We start from the raw sequence: 16,980 nt of genomic DNA on the forward strand, positions 1-16,980 counted from the left end.
TATTAAAGTTGTCACATATTTCTGTACCATCATTAATAGTTTTACCGTTTACTATAAGTTTAGGGGGAGCACTACCACTTTTAGTTTTATTTCCTGCAAAAGTATGAATCAGGTCCCACATTCTTTTCGGTTCGTTATAGCATTTAATAAAAGTTGTGTAATAGTATTTATCTTTAGTGTCCTTAATTGTACTTCCAATTTTATTTCTCATATTATTAAAATCATTCTTTAGTTTTATATTATTAATATCTTGTTTTAATTTTTTCCACAACACATTACGATTTCTAATGTCATCCAATATCTGTTTATTTATCCAGTCGTCTTGAGGTAGATTTTGTATTTTGAACTTGATAATTTTATGATTTTCTATATTGCTTTTAATAAAACAATCCAATTGGTTGTAGTCGTGATCTGCCATCTGAAGATTATTTTCAGCCATATCCTTGTAGAGTTTATCATAATTTATTGCTTCATACTTTATTTTCTTCTTGGGTTCCTTTTTAAATTTTTTAAGTTCACAATAAAGTTGTTTATGATCTGATAAAGGTGAATCTATTATAGCTATATGAAAATCATTGTTAGTGTTTGTACAGACATGGTCCAGGATTGATTTAGATGTTTCTGTTTCTCTAGTACAATATTGACTATGTATTTTATTAAGTATTTTATATCCTGACTCTTGTAATATATACTTATATTTCTTACTGCATCGGTCTTTGTTTAAAATATTTATGTTAAAATCCCCAAAAACTACTGATCTTTTCCTTTGTTCTAGCTGCGTTGAATAAATTTCGAAAAAGTTTTCAATGTTAGTGGAGGGTGGTCTGTAAACAAGTCCAATATTTAAGCTGCATTTTTCTAAATAAATCCATAAAAAGTTATTTCCATCGACATACTTTTCTTCCGTAAGTGTGTAAGATAAATCATTGTGTACATATATTGACACTCCTCCCCCAATGCAATCAGTCCTATAGTTATAAATATGCGAGTAATTCGGGATTTGCAATATGTTTGCATCGGTTTCAGATTTTATCCAGGTCTCCGTTAATAATATCAAATGTATAGTATATTTAAAAGATTTAATGATGCATTTTAGTTCCTCTATTTTACCTGACTTTAATAAGCTTCTAACATTTGCATAAAAAAATTTAAGTGAGGAGGTAGTCATTATTACATTACCATAATCGTGAGTAATCTGGTAGGTAAGTGGTTCGCTTGTAGATAGATCCGACATCACTTGCCGTTTTTTGAAGTCACTTTTGTAATTTTTGGAATCCCATTCGAGTATTTAATACTTAAGTCTGTTTCACCACTTTGCTGGCGCTGGGCCAGCTCATCCTTCAGGTTTTGTAAATATTTTTGCTGAGCAGGTGTTTGATCCCAAAATATACGAATGTTTCTATCTTTCGTTAATGCACGGTTACGTAGTATATAGTTTGCAGGTTCCTGGGAGTCAAAACATACCTTAATGTTCCGATTTTTACCTGGGGTATGTTTACCTAACCGGAAAATTATTTTCGGTTTCGGGCAGTTTTCGTAGATGCTGGTAATAATTTTGGTAACCTCCTGCATATCGTGTTTACGTCTACTTTGAGAATTTTTATCATTTAATTCATGCACACCCGCAAGTATAATATTTTTTTGTCGATTGCATCGGTCTTGTATTTCCAGGGTGATGTTTTCGTAACTAAGCGGTAGCGGATTTACTGACGAAGATGGGCTGGCAGTATTTTTATATGAATGAATATCACTCTCGAGTTGAGTAATTTTAGCCTTCATCGTTGAGTTTTGTAGTCTCATACTTGCCAAGTCATTTTTTAGAGTATGATGTTCGGAAATTAAACTCTCAGTTGCGTTTTTCATTTCTTGAATTTCTAGTTTAATTTCTGAAATTTCTTGATATAATTTGTTATTATTTTGATTATGTTGCGCACTAAAGTTTTGGAAAAATGTTTGTATTTCATTTCGTAATTTATTTAACTCTTCTACAAAAAACGCAGCGGAATCATTTTCACGTTCTTTCCTTTTTCTTTGTGTTATGTTTTCTTGTCCTCTGGCAGTCCCACATATCTCAAGGGCAGAATCACTGCCGCTCATAGCATTCCCGCTATGCGCTAATGAATGGAAACTCATTCTTAGATAATGTCGGGCGAGCCCGTCCAGCGAAGTCGCTTAGAGTGGGATCAAAAATAAGAGGTGGTCTCGTTTACCCGAGGGGGTGAAGAGAGCGCACAGCCACAGCGAATTTGTTCTGAACAATCGTATGTGGAAACACTGCACAGTTTAACATTAACGTTTTGTACTATCACTTAAGATTCATTTTCAAGGAAGCACTGAATTTAAAAAAATTATATTTTTAAAGTAATTAGTTGTACACGTCTACTCATTACAGCGGTTGTCATCGAACATTGCCTAGGGCATCACGTCTGAGGGGGCACCAGACGAAGCACAAAACAAATCCGTCCTTAGGGTATCACGTCTCACTCTCACGTCACCAAAAACCGCACCAAAAAAAGTTTCAAGGACTAATTTGAAAATTCGCGCGTTTTAAGTTGACATAGAGTCCGACCTAGAGTCATAACCCAACTCCAGCTTGCCCACTCGCTGCCCGCTTGTGCATTCGACAATTCGAATGCCTCCGAAAGCCGCAAGGCGCATTTCAATAAATAAATAAATTATGCTTTGGTTTTATTGTTGTCGCACCTACTCCACTTTTAAAGTACGTTTCATCTCATCATCTTATTTTACAAAAACTAATGTTTTTAGGCGGTAAAGGTAGACCGATTCTAGTTGACATACGGATAGGGGGGCCCACAGGCATAGATTGCTTAGGGCATCATGTAGTCTTAATCCGTCACTGTGTCTGTGGCATCGTAGCTCCTAAACTAATGAACCGATTTTCATTTAATTTTTTTTTTTGAATTTCCAAGAAAATCGGTTCAGCCGTTTAAAAGTTATCAGCTCTTTTCTAGTTAAATGTAACCTTCACTTGTCGGGGGTGTTATAAATTTTTAATTTACACTTGTAGCATTCCGGTAACAGGCTATGTAGATACTGATTAGACGGTTTAGGAATAAATGTTACACTACTTTCAAGTTTTTTCACTTATACAGACTAGCTGTATTTAGCACGTAAGGTTGCAGTCAAAGCTCTTACTTCAAGTCATCGAAAAAGAAAATATTGAAAGAAATTCCTAAAAAATTTTGAAAAACTTGTTTGGGCTCGAATAGAATAACAGCGTTGTGGTTGCATTGTGTATCCACAACATTTAGCTGAGTTCGGGCCTTTTTGTAGGCAAAGACACTGTTAATTGTTATTAATAAATTAACCATGTTTATTGTGTTCATTATGTCTTGGATGATCCAAGACATAATGAACACAATAAACATGGTTAGGTTAACAGATTTATTTGCTGATCCAAGTTGGATCAGCAAATAAATCTTATTCTATTCTACTCTAAAAAATGTTTTTTAGGGATATTATTTGTCAATATATGTTTGGATTTTCTTTTGGTTTTAGCAAAACGCTTTTTCTCTTATAATTAAAACTATTTAGTTATCTATATGTGTTCATATTAGCACGAAATTATTGACTTAATCATACATTTCACACATCTACGCTAATATCATAAAAAGGTGAAGTGTGTAGGTTTGGGTATCCAAAGTAATGATATAACCCTAAAAAATTTTTCATCGATAGGTATTTTCATCGCGGAAGCATAGGTAGTCATAATCAAAATCTATTGACAATATGTAATTTCACTGTCTGTATTAAGCTTGACACCAGAATGCAGTTAATCATATTTTACCTTTCTCTCCATCAATTATAGCACTTTTAACTAAAGACTTACTTAGATCATCGATCACGTGGTCATAGCAAATCTTGTCGTATTTACACTTGTTAGGATAAAAACAATCAAATCTAGCTCTTATGTAGTGGTAACAAGAGTGATCTATTTTGTCAATAGTCGGTATCTATGGTTATTAGTGAGAGAATAATCCATTTCTGTATGGCACATAAGTCTAATCGAAGCACATTCCAACACACAAAACATCAGAAACGTTAGGCATCATTATACAATGACAAAAGAAACTTGTGCAACTGCTTCAAATGTGACTTGTACAGTCAGCGTACAAAATATTCTGAGATCATCATTTTGTCTTCGCTTGCTTTGTGATAAAATAAAAATCGGTCAGTGAATCGGACTTGCTCATAAAGGGATCCGTACCATCGTACCACATATTAATATATACCCTAGCACTTTTTTTTTTAATTTTCATGGAGGCCATTTTGAAATTTTTATTATTTGTTGTTATACTTAGCGGTAACAGAAATACATATTCTGTGAAAATTTCAACTCTCTAACTATTACAGTTAACGAGATTACAACCCGCTGATACAGACGGACGGACGGACGGACAACGGAGGTTTAATAGTAATAGGTTCCCGTTGGCTTCCTTCGGATACGGAGTCCTTAACAAATCAGTATTCTGCTGATATTATTTGATTCCAAGAAAAAACTAATTTGATGTTTTGCTTTCATGTTATACAGGACCTACTTGTGATATTGGTCTTATGTGTTTCCTAAAGATATTATAATTTACTTATATAACAGAATACTTTATGGTAGGTATACTTTACAGTTACAGAAATATCACACCGCAAAGACGTTTAAATAAATGGCTCGTGGTATGATACAATAATGTACAATAATTAAAATTTTAATAAACACCTCTCTTTCTGTTGCTCCTATTTAATTATCTATCTTACTCTATCGCTTTCTTAGATGTTCCAACATCAAATTACCATTATATCTAAAAATAAGATAATACCTATATAAATTTAAAATAAAATGTAATAAAAAAATTCACTCTAGATGCGTTCTTTTCTAACCAAATACTTTATTCAGATAGGAAAGGAACGATATACGTATAGTATGCGACAGATTGAGATGGCAAACGGGGTATGAGGCAGGGGGAACCCCCGCACACCCGCACGTCACCCGCGCTCACCCGCAGCTGTGAGGGTGTGAGAGTGAGCCCCGGGGCTGTGAGGGTGTGCGGGGCGTCCCCACCCCGGTTGCCATCTCAACCTGTCGTGCACTATACTCTTTCTTTTAATAAATCTTGTATCGTTCTACATTTCATTGCTGACGGTACGCCCATCAGTTCCAGTATACCTACTAATCTTATTCCGTATTACAATAACGGCCCGGATCGTTCAGAGAGCAAAACATTCTTGCCTCTACAACCAATAGTACGGTATGCACATACATCTCTATTTACAGGAAACACTATTACGTATTGAGTTTATTGAAAGTCAAAGGATTCTATGCCAAGATTCTCGAATATGTCTCAAGCTTTACCTTAGCATTCATTACTTTGTTTGCATGCATTTAGGCTTTAAGTCCCGTGATAACTGTTTGATTTTCCAGGATAAAAAGTAGGCTATGTCATTTTGTATGTTTTTAATGATGTATATATTCATGTAAAAAATCACGTCAATCCGTTGCTCCGTAGCGGTGTTATTGAAAGACAAACAAACACACTTTTGCATTTATATGTACTATAATGTAGGTATAATTGTCTCACTTCGTAATGAAGTTTTATTTTGTTAGAAATTCCATATAAAACTTTCATACCTAGTTTTTCTACATCAATAGGAATTTCGGAAAATAGAAGTGTAATAAGTGATTCGGATAATAAGTGTATCTAGGTAGGTATATAGGTATGCGTATTTCAAACTATGGATTTCATGCATTTCAACACTGTGGTAACCTAACTAAGCAACAGACAAGACAAGGTCAAGATGAACTAAAATGATACTATTCAACGATAGTCATTATAAGATATTCCGTACAACTTACAATTTTGACGATATTATGTTCATATTATGATTCATTCACAAAAAATGTAAAATTGACCATATGGAATGTCTATTTCCATAATGCAATTCTGAACTACTCAATATGGGACAGAATTACAGAAATCGGACAGAACGAAGGACAGAATGTAAACCTTTAGAGTTTACATGAGGCATGGCATTGTATCAACAAATAGAAGTTTTGTGAGAGTTGATCTTAACTATTTTTTTAGATGGATATAATATCCAGATAGATCTTATACTTCAGAAGATTCACCAACGAGATGTATGTAACGACATCTCAGTTAGATGCAGGACTTCTATCTTGTTCTTCATAGCATGCCCATTGAGTAGTCAGTTTTCAAAATTTCTTCTAGTCCATGGCTAGGTGAAATAGTTTTACGACTGTTTTTTACTTCTAGCCGGATGGTTTGAGATATATCTTCGGTAACTGCTTTACTACTCATACGTTCTTCTGTTACTAATCAAGTGTTAAAAACCTTGCAGACGCGTAGGCTGGTCACCTGATAATAAGTGTGATTATAGCTGCCTGTAATATCAGCATCACCAGAAGAACCGCTAATAATCATAGCCGGCTCATGAGGAATTTGTTTACCCACCCCTAGAATAGAGGTCCATAATATCGTAGTTTTAAGGGAACACAACAAATGGATTCTTGCAGATTCAGCTGATGAATTTGGCTCCATTGGCAGATATCACCTGAAATAACGGAAGGAATAGGCCTCCGAATTAATCTAATAAAAGTTATATAATATTATAAAATATTCAAAGTTCACGTAAATGAAACAGGTATAGCATTTCATAACATCACCTTCAGTACCGAAACGTAATTAAAGAAGACGCTGCAATTACCTCAGTTTATAGATGCCTCTAATCATATGTATTTGATGTTTTCTATACGCCGTATGACGAAAGAAGGCTCATTGGCGGTCATTATTTGAATTAATATACCTACGTGTTAGTTCGGAGGTTCTGGGATTATTAGATTTTTATAGCGTCCGTGAGAACACGAACAAATGATATGTCTCTGTACGATTCAATAGCCGAATTCATTTGGTTTCAAATCGTCGGTAATTGATGATATTGAGAGATGGGAGTCGTTCTTTTGTGCGTGTCTATGGCGAATAAATTGCCTAATTAGACGCCATTATAGCACCATTTCAGTGACATTCAACTCATCAGGTACAGTGTGTGCCTAGTCATAAAATTAATATCTAACTTATAAGTACATTTACAGTAACTATAACTCGAAATAGACTAACAGTTGTAAAGGCGGACTAAAATCAGAAAGGTCAAGATTTAAACAAATGTAAAGTAAAAATTTATAACACCCCCGACAAGTGAAGGTTACAGTAACTAGAAAAGAGCTGACAACTTTTAAACGGTTGAACCGATTTTCTTGGTTTATAGCTAAAAACACTCTCGATCAAGCCATCTTTCAAACAAAAGAAAACTAATTTAAAATCGGCTCATTAGTTTAAGAGCTACGATGCCACAGACAGATACACAGATACACACGTCAAACTTATAACACCCCTCTTTTTGGGTCGCGGGTTAAAAATACAATTACGTAAAAAAAAACACTAGTCAGTATCACCACATCACTCGATCGACTGAAATTAGTGTGCACAAACCCTAAAACACCTCAAAATTCGCACCCTCTATACACCGCGCATCTTATTTAAATTAAACACTAGCACATTTTATACAAAAACATTCAGCGAGGCGTCGTTAGGGCAGCCCGAGATGCATTTATTTATGAAATGTAAATTCATCTGATTGTAATAACAAAACTGCGAGCCACCGCACTCTATATTAAGATGTATTATTTGCATACTGTATACACTACGCTGTGCAACGTATTGTGGACTGGCGACGTGTTACCGTGTGTGATTTAGTGGCCTTATTTTTCGCTTTGTCAATCTTGTGTTTTGCTCGTTTTGCCTTGTCTGCCGCTCGGCTGAATAATTGAGGTTTTATGGATGTGTATTCTGCTTATACGTGTATTAAATTTAAGGTTCCACTACTTTAATTTCCTCGTCCATCTTACTGCATTATTTGTATTTAAGTATATCATGTGTGTGCATTACCGTGTGTGACTTAGTGGCCTTATTTTTCGCTTTGTCAATCTGGTGTTTTGCTCGTTTTGCCTTGTCTGCCACTTGGCTGAATAATTGTTATTTTGTGGATGTATAATATTCTGCTTAATAACTACGTATATTAACTTTAAGGTTTCACTACATTAATGGCTATGGCTATATTTTAGTTTCCTTGTCCATCTTAATGTAATATTTGCGGTCTGGTACTGTGTGCATAGTATTGCAGGCTGGTGATGGCACTGTGTGTGATTTAGTGACCTTATTTTTGCTTTGGCAATGTTTTGATCGTTTAACCTTGTCTGCTTGGCTGAATAATAATTATTATTTTTTGGATGTGTATTCTGCTTATACATGAATTAACTTTCAGGTTCCACTAGTACTATGTTTTAATTTGATCATCCATTCCTCGTCGTCCGTTTTTCGTCTTTAAACCTTCCTCGTGCCAAATGATCCGCATTGAAAACTTTATGAAGAAAATAAAAGCGAACACACGGATTGCGACTTAGTTTTATTCTATTCGAAATATAATACTGACGATGGCAATGCCCGAAGGGGAAAAAAACGAAACGCATGAAGTCGTGTAGCTGGTGTGAATTCGGGCAAAGCGCGCACGCGCAGCTGCCATCACGTGACGTCAGCGCGTCACGACTCTATGCCGGGCTGTAAAAACCACACAACTATTATGTAATCGTCTCAACATCCTGATGCGTATTGCGTTAAGAGCTGAAAATTAAAGGGTTTTTAAATGTTGGATATGCGTTATTACTTTGCGGACGGCCATGATATGCAAGAAACCACAAGCGTGCCTAATCCTAATCCATCCATCCATACTAATATTATAAATGCGGAAGTGTCTGCTAGCTTTACACGGCCCAACAGTTTAACCTATTCAAATGAAAGGTACGGAGTTAGCTTACATCCCGGGGACGGACATAGGCTACTTTTTATCCCGGAAAATCAAAGAGTTCCCAAGGAGTTCTTAAAGACTCATGCGTTTAACCGATTTAAGTATATGAAATTTGGTACAGTCCATCCATTTCTTTTTTTATTGATCAATTTCATAGACCATACCTAATGAGTAACTACATCTGCTCTACCTTGGCTACATGTAATTTAGAAATGATTGATGATCGTTTACTATTTAACTTTATATGGTAACAGTCGGTAGGTAGGTATAATTCTAGCGCAAAAAGTCTCCTTATAGAAATAAACACGGAAATTGTTTGCCATTTTAAATAATTCTCAGCTGCATCTAGACTAATGAGAATATAAGGTGCCTCATATTTAATCCTGAAACTTAGGTCACGGTCAAACCTGTCATATTTATGGCCTTAAAATCGTAGCTCGTAGCAATAGAAAGTAACTTTTAAAAGGCTGTGTTAAAAGACCAGAGCCTTATGACATAGGCGTGGTCACATGACAATGCGAGTGCATTTGAATCTATTTGGCATTGTACCAAAATTCATCAGAATTACTTTTTCTTTTTCATTCAGTGGGTGCTTAAATTGTAGATGCAAGTATCGTAATACAACCTGCCGGCTTACTTCCCTTTCAAAGACATTTTCACTGATTTCATCATTTGCTATCACCATTGTTGCCATATTTACTGATAAAAGTTAGTGTCAAAAATAGTATCATTTTGCCCGATTGTGTTTCGGTACGGTACCTTTTGGAACCAAAGGGGTATGGGCTTAATAAAACTGCCATGATACTTCTTCCTCGTTAGCCCGCTTCCATCTTACATTGCTTCATCACTTACCACTAGGTGAGATTACATTCAAGGGCCAGCTTTGTTGTCTGGTGGGAGGCTTCGGCCGTGGCTAGTTACCACTCTACTGGCAAAGCAGTGTCGCCAAGCGATTAACCGTTCCGATACAATGCCGTCTAGAAACCAAAGGAGTATGAATGAGTTTAATAAAAACTGTCATCCCCCTTCCAGGTTAGCCCGCTTCCATCTTAGATTGCATCATCACTTACCACCAGGTGAGATTGCATTCAAGGGCTAGCTTGTATAAAAAAAAAAAAACAATTTAAAACAAACTTCCAAGCATTACCGTTAGAAAGGATTAGTAAAAAAAGGTTGTAAGTATTCAGGCGGACGAGAGGTGTGTCCTGACGTAACGTATCGTGACTGCGGAGGCTGAGCGTGACTGCTCTGACCGGAGTTTTGAACTAAAACAACTTCGCTGTTAGCCTTTATATTATTATGTCAAAAATATTGTTCTGATAATGACCTCAATCGATCAAATGAGCAAAAGAATTCTGAAAGTAATATACTTACAAATGCTTATAAGTAACATATCGTATTCCGAAAAAATGGACTAAGTAACGGGATTTAAAGGCTTGTCCTTGTATCATTTCAGGGTTAGGCTTTTAGATTATTCACCGACCTATGATTTGAGAATCTGGATTTTGGGTAGCTGTATTTATGCAATATCGGTGTTAAGGTACAAGTATATTATCAAAATTCATGGGCATAATGTAGGGACTACTTTTGTAGGGATTAAATGGTTTACGTACAACTATTTCAGGGTTAAGCTTTTAGGTGATTCAGCGAGCAAAGCTTTGGAGTTCAAGGAGTACAAGGATATTTTCAAAGTTTTCGCGTGTAGGTTTTCTTTATAATGTAGGTAAGTCCTATTCTTTTACCTAAGAAAGTGTTTTTATAAATTCCACACGGGCGAAGCCGGGGACGGACCAACAGTTCTTTATAACAGTTGTCTATATCGCAATTGTAAATACACTTAACAATACTTCGATTCGAATCGTAAAACCGTAGTAACAAAATACTAACAACCGAGTCATAAAATCAAAATTATCACACCAAGCTCAAAATCCAACGCCTTTCACTAGATAGGCCAACACATTAAAGACCCTATAAACGGCAAAGCACCACAATAACTGAATAATAAAATCATTTCAGAGTAAATCTTCATATTTTAAACAGTTTAATGTCCACCTAGAGTGATCAAGTGCTGTGTTTATGTTGATTACACTCAAACCCAAGTTATTGCTGGGGCATAAAGATATGACAGACTGAGAATAAATTGGTTCTATTGCTAATTCATGCTTGATTTTGTGAATCAATATTTTATATAGAATACAATATTATCTATAAATTGGACCTATGTATTATTCTCTCCATACCCATGGTTTTACCCATGAGACACATTCGAAAAGCTCCCAAATATTAATATGATTTATTAATATGAATAGGTACAAATTTTAAGCTTTACGCTCTAAGCTTTCAAGCTGGTCAAATTATGTATATCTAATTAATGCCTTCTCAATATGAATCAATATGGTTACCGAATTTTGGTAAATCGTTTAGTATAACTAAGTGTATTCTACATTCCTATTGAAAACCTTCTAACTTCAAGGTGAAGGGCCAATCTGGGAACCCACAGCGTTGTTATCCCAAAATAAACCTTACCATTATGTGATCAATGGAAAAGGGAGGCCCTCAGCAATGAGAAATATGACGGAAAAAGAGAAGTACGTATAGAAATGCATGCAGAAGGATCACAACAATTTTTTGTGACAATAGGTGTTGATAGAACATGCAACGGTAAAACAAGTCCATTGATAGCAAGGATCAAATCCAAATGCCCATGACCAGGTCATGGGGAGTCACGACAACTGAATCGAAGTAGAAAGTGGACCATTGTTCACCTCCGAGTGGACTTTACCGATTGATTCGGACTCATAAGATAATAAGTCACGATTGATCGCCCAGCGTCGCCATGCCCACTCGCTTGTAATGAGATTGACTGATTAAGATGTGTAGGCGATAAGTGGAAATCTAAATGTGAAATGCTTTGAAAACTGCCTATTGAATAGGCTGCAAATTCTTGATTAGCAGCCATTGTAGGCGTTCCAGAAAACAAGTAGCCCGTCAAATTGGTTTAAGAGGGGTCTCTCCATCACTCGCTCCATACAAACGTAGTTCGTCTCTCATTGGAATACTAAACAATCATACTCAATGGAATTTTGAAGAAACGTTCCGAGAACTAATATCTATGCCTGTGGTTTTCCAGATAAAATTAAATTGTATTAGCGAAAGTATTAATATTAATAAAGAATTTTAAGCAATTTCCAGATTTACGTTAAAATATTCGGTTTCAAAGTTACGCGGCCTTAAAAATTCACATACAAATCTTTGAGCCCCTGTTATTTTAATACTACATATTTAAAAAAAAATCTAAAACACCACAGGCACAGATATAGTTTCTAGAATATGTCTGCAAAATTTCATGGACTTTGGTTGCTTAATATTCAAATAAAATTGGGGCTACGATTGTATGCCGATGTAAGTGACGGAGAGAGCTCTGTTAAAGGGGAACGAGCTAGAAGGGAAAAGATGGTAGGCGTACTTTCGAGAATTCATTAGAGCCATAATGTACTTTTATCTGCACCATGGCAAAGTATAACTTTGTGATGATAATTTAATTATGAAAATTACTCTTCTCTTTCATAGAGATTACTTTTAACAGACAAATATCACAATATAGAGTTTTAAATCTCTCGAAGAGTCGAGTGATAGGAAGAATCGATTGTCTCGATTATTAAAATCTCTCATCGATTCAATAAAATAATTCTAACAGTTTAATAAGTTTCAAATCACAAGGCTATCACCACTTTAATGTTAATCTCTAGCTTTACCTACTTACCCTACACTTTATCAGTGCCGATTCTATAAGTAAGGTCAGTTTAGGTGCCATAATTTTAAACGTTTGCTCCGAGAAACTGCACTACATAACAAGGTGGGATTCTATAAAGCTGCTTTGAATCTAACATTGAGTTTATGTAAAACAATTTTATTTCCATAAGCCTTTTAACGACTTCATACCAATGTCTCACTCCGCCTGGGCGTTCTGTTATTTGATCCGATATTTGAATGTTTCATATCAGATTATAGCCTCATTACAGTCCGTTTCGTAGGCGGGGACACGTTGACGCAACGTTTCATTTCACGATATTTATCTTCGCGGGAATCGGTGAATAAATCTCTATACAGATTACGATTGGGTGTTAATTATTGTAATTATTGTATGCGTGGTTGAATTGGTGTTTCTTAGGCACTTGACTCATCGCCGACGATAAAAACGAGTTGAACTATAAACTTAAAAGGGACAAAGACAGGGGGTACTTTTTATCCCGGATAGTCCCGGATAGTCAAAGAATTCTCACTGGATACTAACTAAGAAACCTAAATCCACAATGAAGAAGTCAATGGCATATCTATTTAGTAGGTACTGAGGAGCTTGCATTACAGATATGGATAAAAGCTATTTTTTACTCTAGAAAAATCAAAGAGTTCCCACGAGACTTTTAAAAACTGAAACTTAATCGGACAGAGTCATAGTTATAAATAAATAAACAGAGCAACTGTTGCATTACTCGCAAAACTATGTATTTGAGTATAGTTACTAGAAACTAGTGAGAAGTGCACAAATTATTGGTTTTCGACATAGTAAAATCAGTCATAAACATAATAACTAAATCTCGTAAATGTTAGCAGATTCGATGCCTTGGAAATAGTTAGAATATCTAAGTGTAACGATCTATCCGTTTTATGATATTCATTAAACACAATCCTCGATTACCTATATTATTAACGCAATCTTTTAGTTTTATTACTCGCAATAGATCTCAAGTTGAGCAATTGAATACAAGCGTATTATATCTAAACAAATACATATAAAATAAAATCTGTCTGTAATTTTGAAATAAATTTGAAGTGATTGATGAATTTTGGTCTATTTACACCTAATTTAAACAATGTTGCAAAGTTCCTCTATCGATTAAAAAAGAAATGACGCAAATCAGTTCAGAAATCTCGGAGATTTCTGTGTACATAGGTAGAAAAACACAACTCCCTTTTTGAAAGTCGGTTAAAAAAGTAGCCTATGTTACTCCCTGGTCAATTCTCTACTTGTCTGTGAAAATCCCGTCAAAATCGGTTCAGCCGTTCCCAAGATTAGCCTTTTCAAACAGACAGACAGACAGACAGACAGACATACAAAAATTTTAAAAACGTGTGATTCAGTTAGTAGTATCGTTCAAATAACCATATGACCTTAATATGCGGTAGTTATTTCGAAATTACAGACAGACACTCCAATTTTATTTATTAGCATAGATTATTCGTACAACAACGCTGTTAGGCTTGATATCCACTCAAAACGGAGTGAAGAGAAGATGTGTTCAGTCGACCAATCAGATTTTTAGAAAATGACGTAATTTTTGTACATCATCTACCTATTAATAACCTGATTGGTCTGCTAAACACAACTCCTCTCTGTTCCACTTTAGTCGGTACCGCGTCTTAGGGTTGAAAGACTAGTAGTGTACTATACCACATGATGAATTTCCTACGCATTACCAACATAAGCGATCGACATCAATAAAGCTGAGGTCTTTGTACCATGAGAAAGCAGTAATACGGCGCGGGTGAAGTCGCAGACCAAGCTAGTAGGTCACACTAATATTATAAAGTAGAAAGTATGTATGTGTGTGTGTGTGTGTGTGTGTATGTGTGTGTGTGTGTGTTTGTTACTCCTTCACGCAAAAACTACTGGACGGATTGGGCTGAAATTTAGAATGGCAATAGATTATACCCTGGATAAGCACTTTTTATCCCGGAAAATCAAAGAGTTCCCACGGGAATTTTGAAAAACCTACATTCACGCGAACGAAGTCGCGGGTATCAGCTAGTAGGTAATAAAATGTGTACCAAGGCCACAGCATCGATTCGAAGATTACAGTGAGCGGTTGAACTGTGAACTATTGTGTCCCACCGCTCTTATCTGTCTATTGTTGTTAAAACTCTGAAGAATGTCAAAGCGCCACGCCTACAGCCTTTGAAGCGAAGCGGTCAGAGGTGAGAGCCATCTTCGTAAAAAAGTGTACAGGATATCTATTTAGTATTGAAATTAAATTGATACTTACAATATCTAGCAGCTCTGCCATTATCATATTTTAGAATGATGGCTTTAGCAAAAAGCTCGGTTCGCGTTTTAGATAGAAGTACCTGATTTTCGATAACAGAGCTTTGATTTGAGCAGTTCTAGATGTAGAGCTCTTTATCACATTTCAAAAGAGCACCCGCCGAGTTACTTGTTAGTTCTTCGCGGAAGGAATGGCATTCCGAACCAGAACAGTGGTAGCTTCTTTTGACGATTCAAAAGCACTTAAAAAAAGTTTATTTAAATAAAAAACTTTCTATCCTATTAATAATTCAATTAATAATAATAATTCATCCGTTTTTGTCGGTATATAATATGCCGGACTAATTTCGAACCCTTCAGTGGTTCTTAGTTATGGGAACACACACACTCACACACACATACACTTTCGAGCGCAGATTTTGATTTTGTATTAACAAATTTTCCCAAAAAAAAAATCAAATTTTTCATTGAGAATTTTCCGAAAAAACGAATGTCAAAGTCAAGTTGAAAATTCATTTTTCAAAACTGTCCTGTATGTACCAAAAAAACTGGACACCGTAGCTAGTATTGAATGCTGTGACGTTAATAGAAATACTTTTTGAGATGCTTGACCTTCACAGTTCTTACGTAAGAAATATTGGAAATCATATTTCATATTATAGTTCCGTTCCGTATTCCGTTTTTTCTGTTCCAATAATTATTATGTGGTATTATGACGAATACCTTTTAGCATTCGTCATGATAGTTGGGGTTCGAAAGGTATTTGACACTACAATGTACATACCTACTTGATGGCTAGTGATTAGAGCTAGTAATCCATAGTAACTTTTAAAAGGAATTTGCTCACTTAAGTTCGAATTACACAAAACTTTCTCTATGATGTCTCTGGGTGGGCGACTGGAGCAACCCTTTGGCAGCAAGAGGTACTACGATTTGATTCAAGGTTGAGTTGACAGACTATATGAATCGTTCTTTTCTATGAAAGCTCTGGTCTGATTGAGGCTTTTGATATCTTATTATATCTTATCGGTCAGCTTGTTGACATCTATGCGTTTCAAAACATAGGCCTACGAAACCGTGCCCTACCCTGTATCAGGGTAAATATTTTATCGGATCTTTTAATGGGAAAAAATTATTGGCCCGATTTGACGAGGTTTCTGATCAGTAAAATTTAGCCTTTCAATTTAACGGTAATATAGAGTTTGACATTAAACAGGACCGCAAGCGCAGCGAGCGTTTCGTTTTATTATGATTCGAGAGGAATGTCCAGTGCCTTGTTGATGGTTTTAAATTATTACTTGAAGTTTCGAACGACTGTCAATAGAAAATTTCTCTTCCCCAGGTAGTCCTAGTCCGAGGCCACTACGTCTCATACCTGCCTCTCTGCAGCCGGAACGAACCAGTCTTCCTAGCGGCATGCACCCCCCTAGCCATGCCAGAGACGAGGGAGTGCGTCGTGCATGGCGCCACCAATGTGTTCACAACCGTACATGCGATGGATATGAAGATACTACATATCGATGCTAAGTAAGTACCTAGGATTTAATTCTTCTTTTTTATTAGCGAAGTTTGGTCCTTTTATCTCGCACGATGCAATAAGCATTCTTCTTTGAGATGGTCTTCAAAAGGTACACTGACTGAGGTTTGCGTGTGCGTGTGCGTGTGCGTGTGCGTGTGCGTGTGCACGAACGCGTGGGCGTGTGTGTGTGTGTGTGTGTGTGTGTGTGTGTGTGTGTGTGTGTGTGTGTGTGTGTGTGTGCGTGTGTGTGAGTGTGTGTGCGTGTGTATGCGTGTGTGTGTGTGCGTGTGTGTTATTCTTTCACCCAAAAACTGGATGGATTAGGCTGAAATTTGGAATGGAGATACCCTGGACTAACACATAGGCTACATTTTTGTATGGATAGAAAAAATATACATTTTGATGTTAACATAAAGCTATAGAACAAAAACAAACGAATACATTTTTCAATCGACTCGCAACCTAACAAGACATTTAAAACCACGTACGCAATCGTATAATACTCTACTTTATGTACATTACGGAATCC

The 16,980-nt window shown here is 36.1% G+C and overlaps 1 protein-coding gene across 2 annotated transcripts in view; it reads left to right on the forward strand.

The window, feature by feature from the left end:
• Window positions 1–16,980, forward strand: part of LOC123876686 (neuronal PAS domain-containing protein 4B-like) — a 176,487-nt gene that overhangs the window by 122,566 nt on the left and 36,941 nt on the right. For both annotated transcript variants that reach the window (XM_045922981.1, XM_045922982.1), the window contains exon 7: window positions 16,275–16,459. In XM_045922981.1, the coding sequence (XP_045778937.1) occupies window positions 16,275–16,459 (185 nt within the window). The remainder of the gene's footprint in view (window positions 1–16,274; window positions 16,460–16,980) is intronic.

Source organism: Maniola jurtina, chromosome 22, assembly GCF_905333055.1.
Source record: "Maniola jurtina chromosome 22, ilManJurt1.1, whole genome shotgun sequence".
In the NCBI taxonomy this organism is placed as follows: domain Eukaryota; kingdom Metazoa; phylum Arthropoda; class Insecta; order Lepidoptera; family Nymphalidae; genus Maniola; species Maniola jurtina.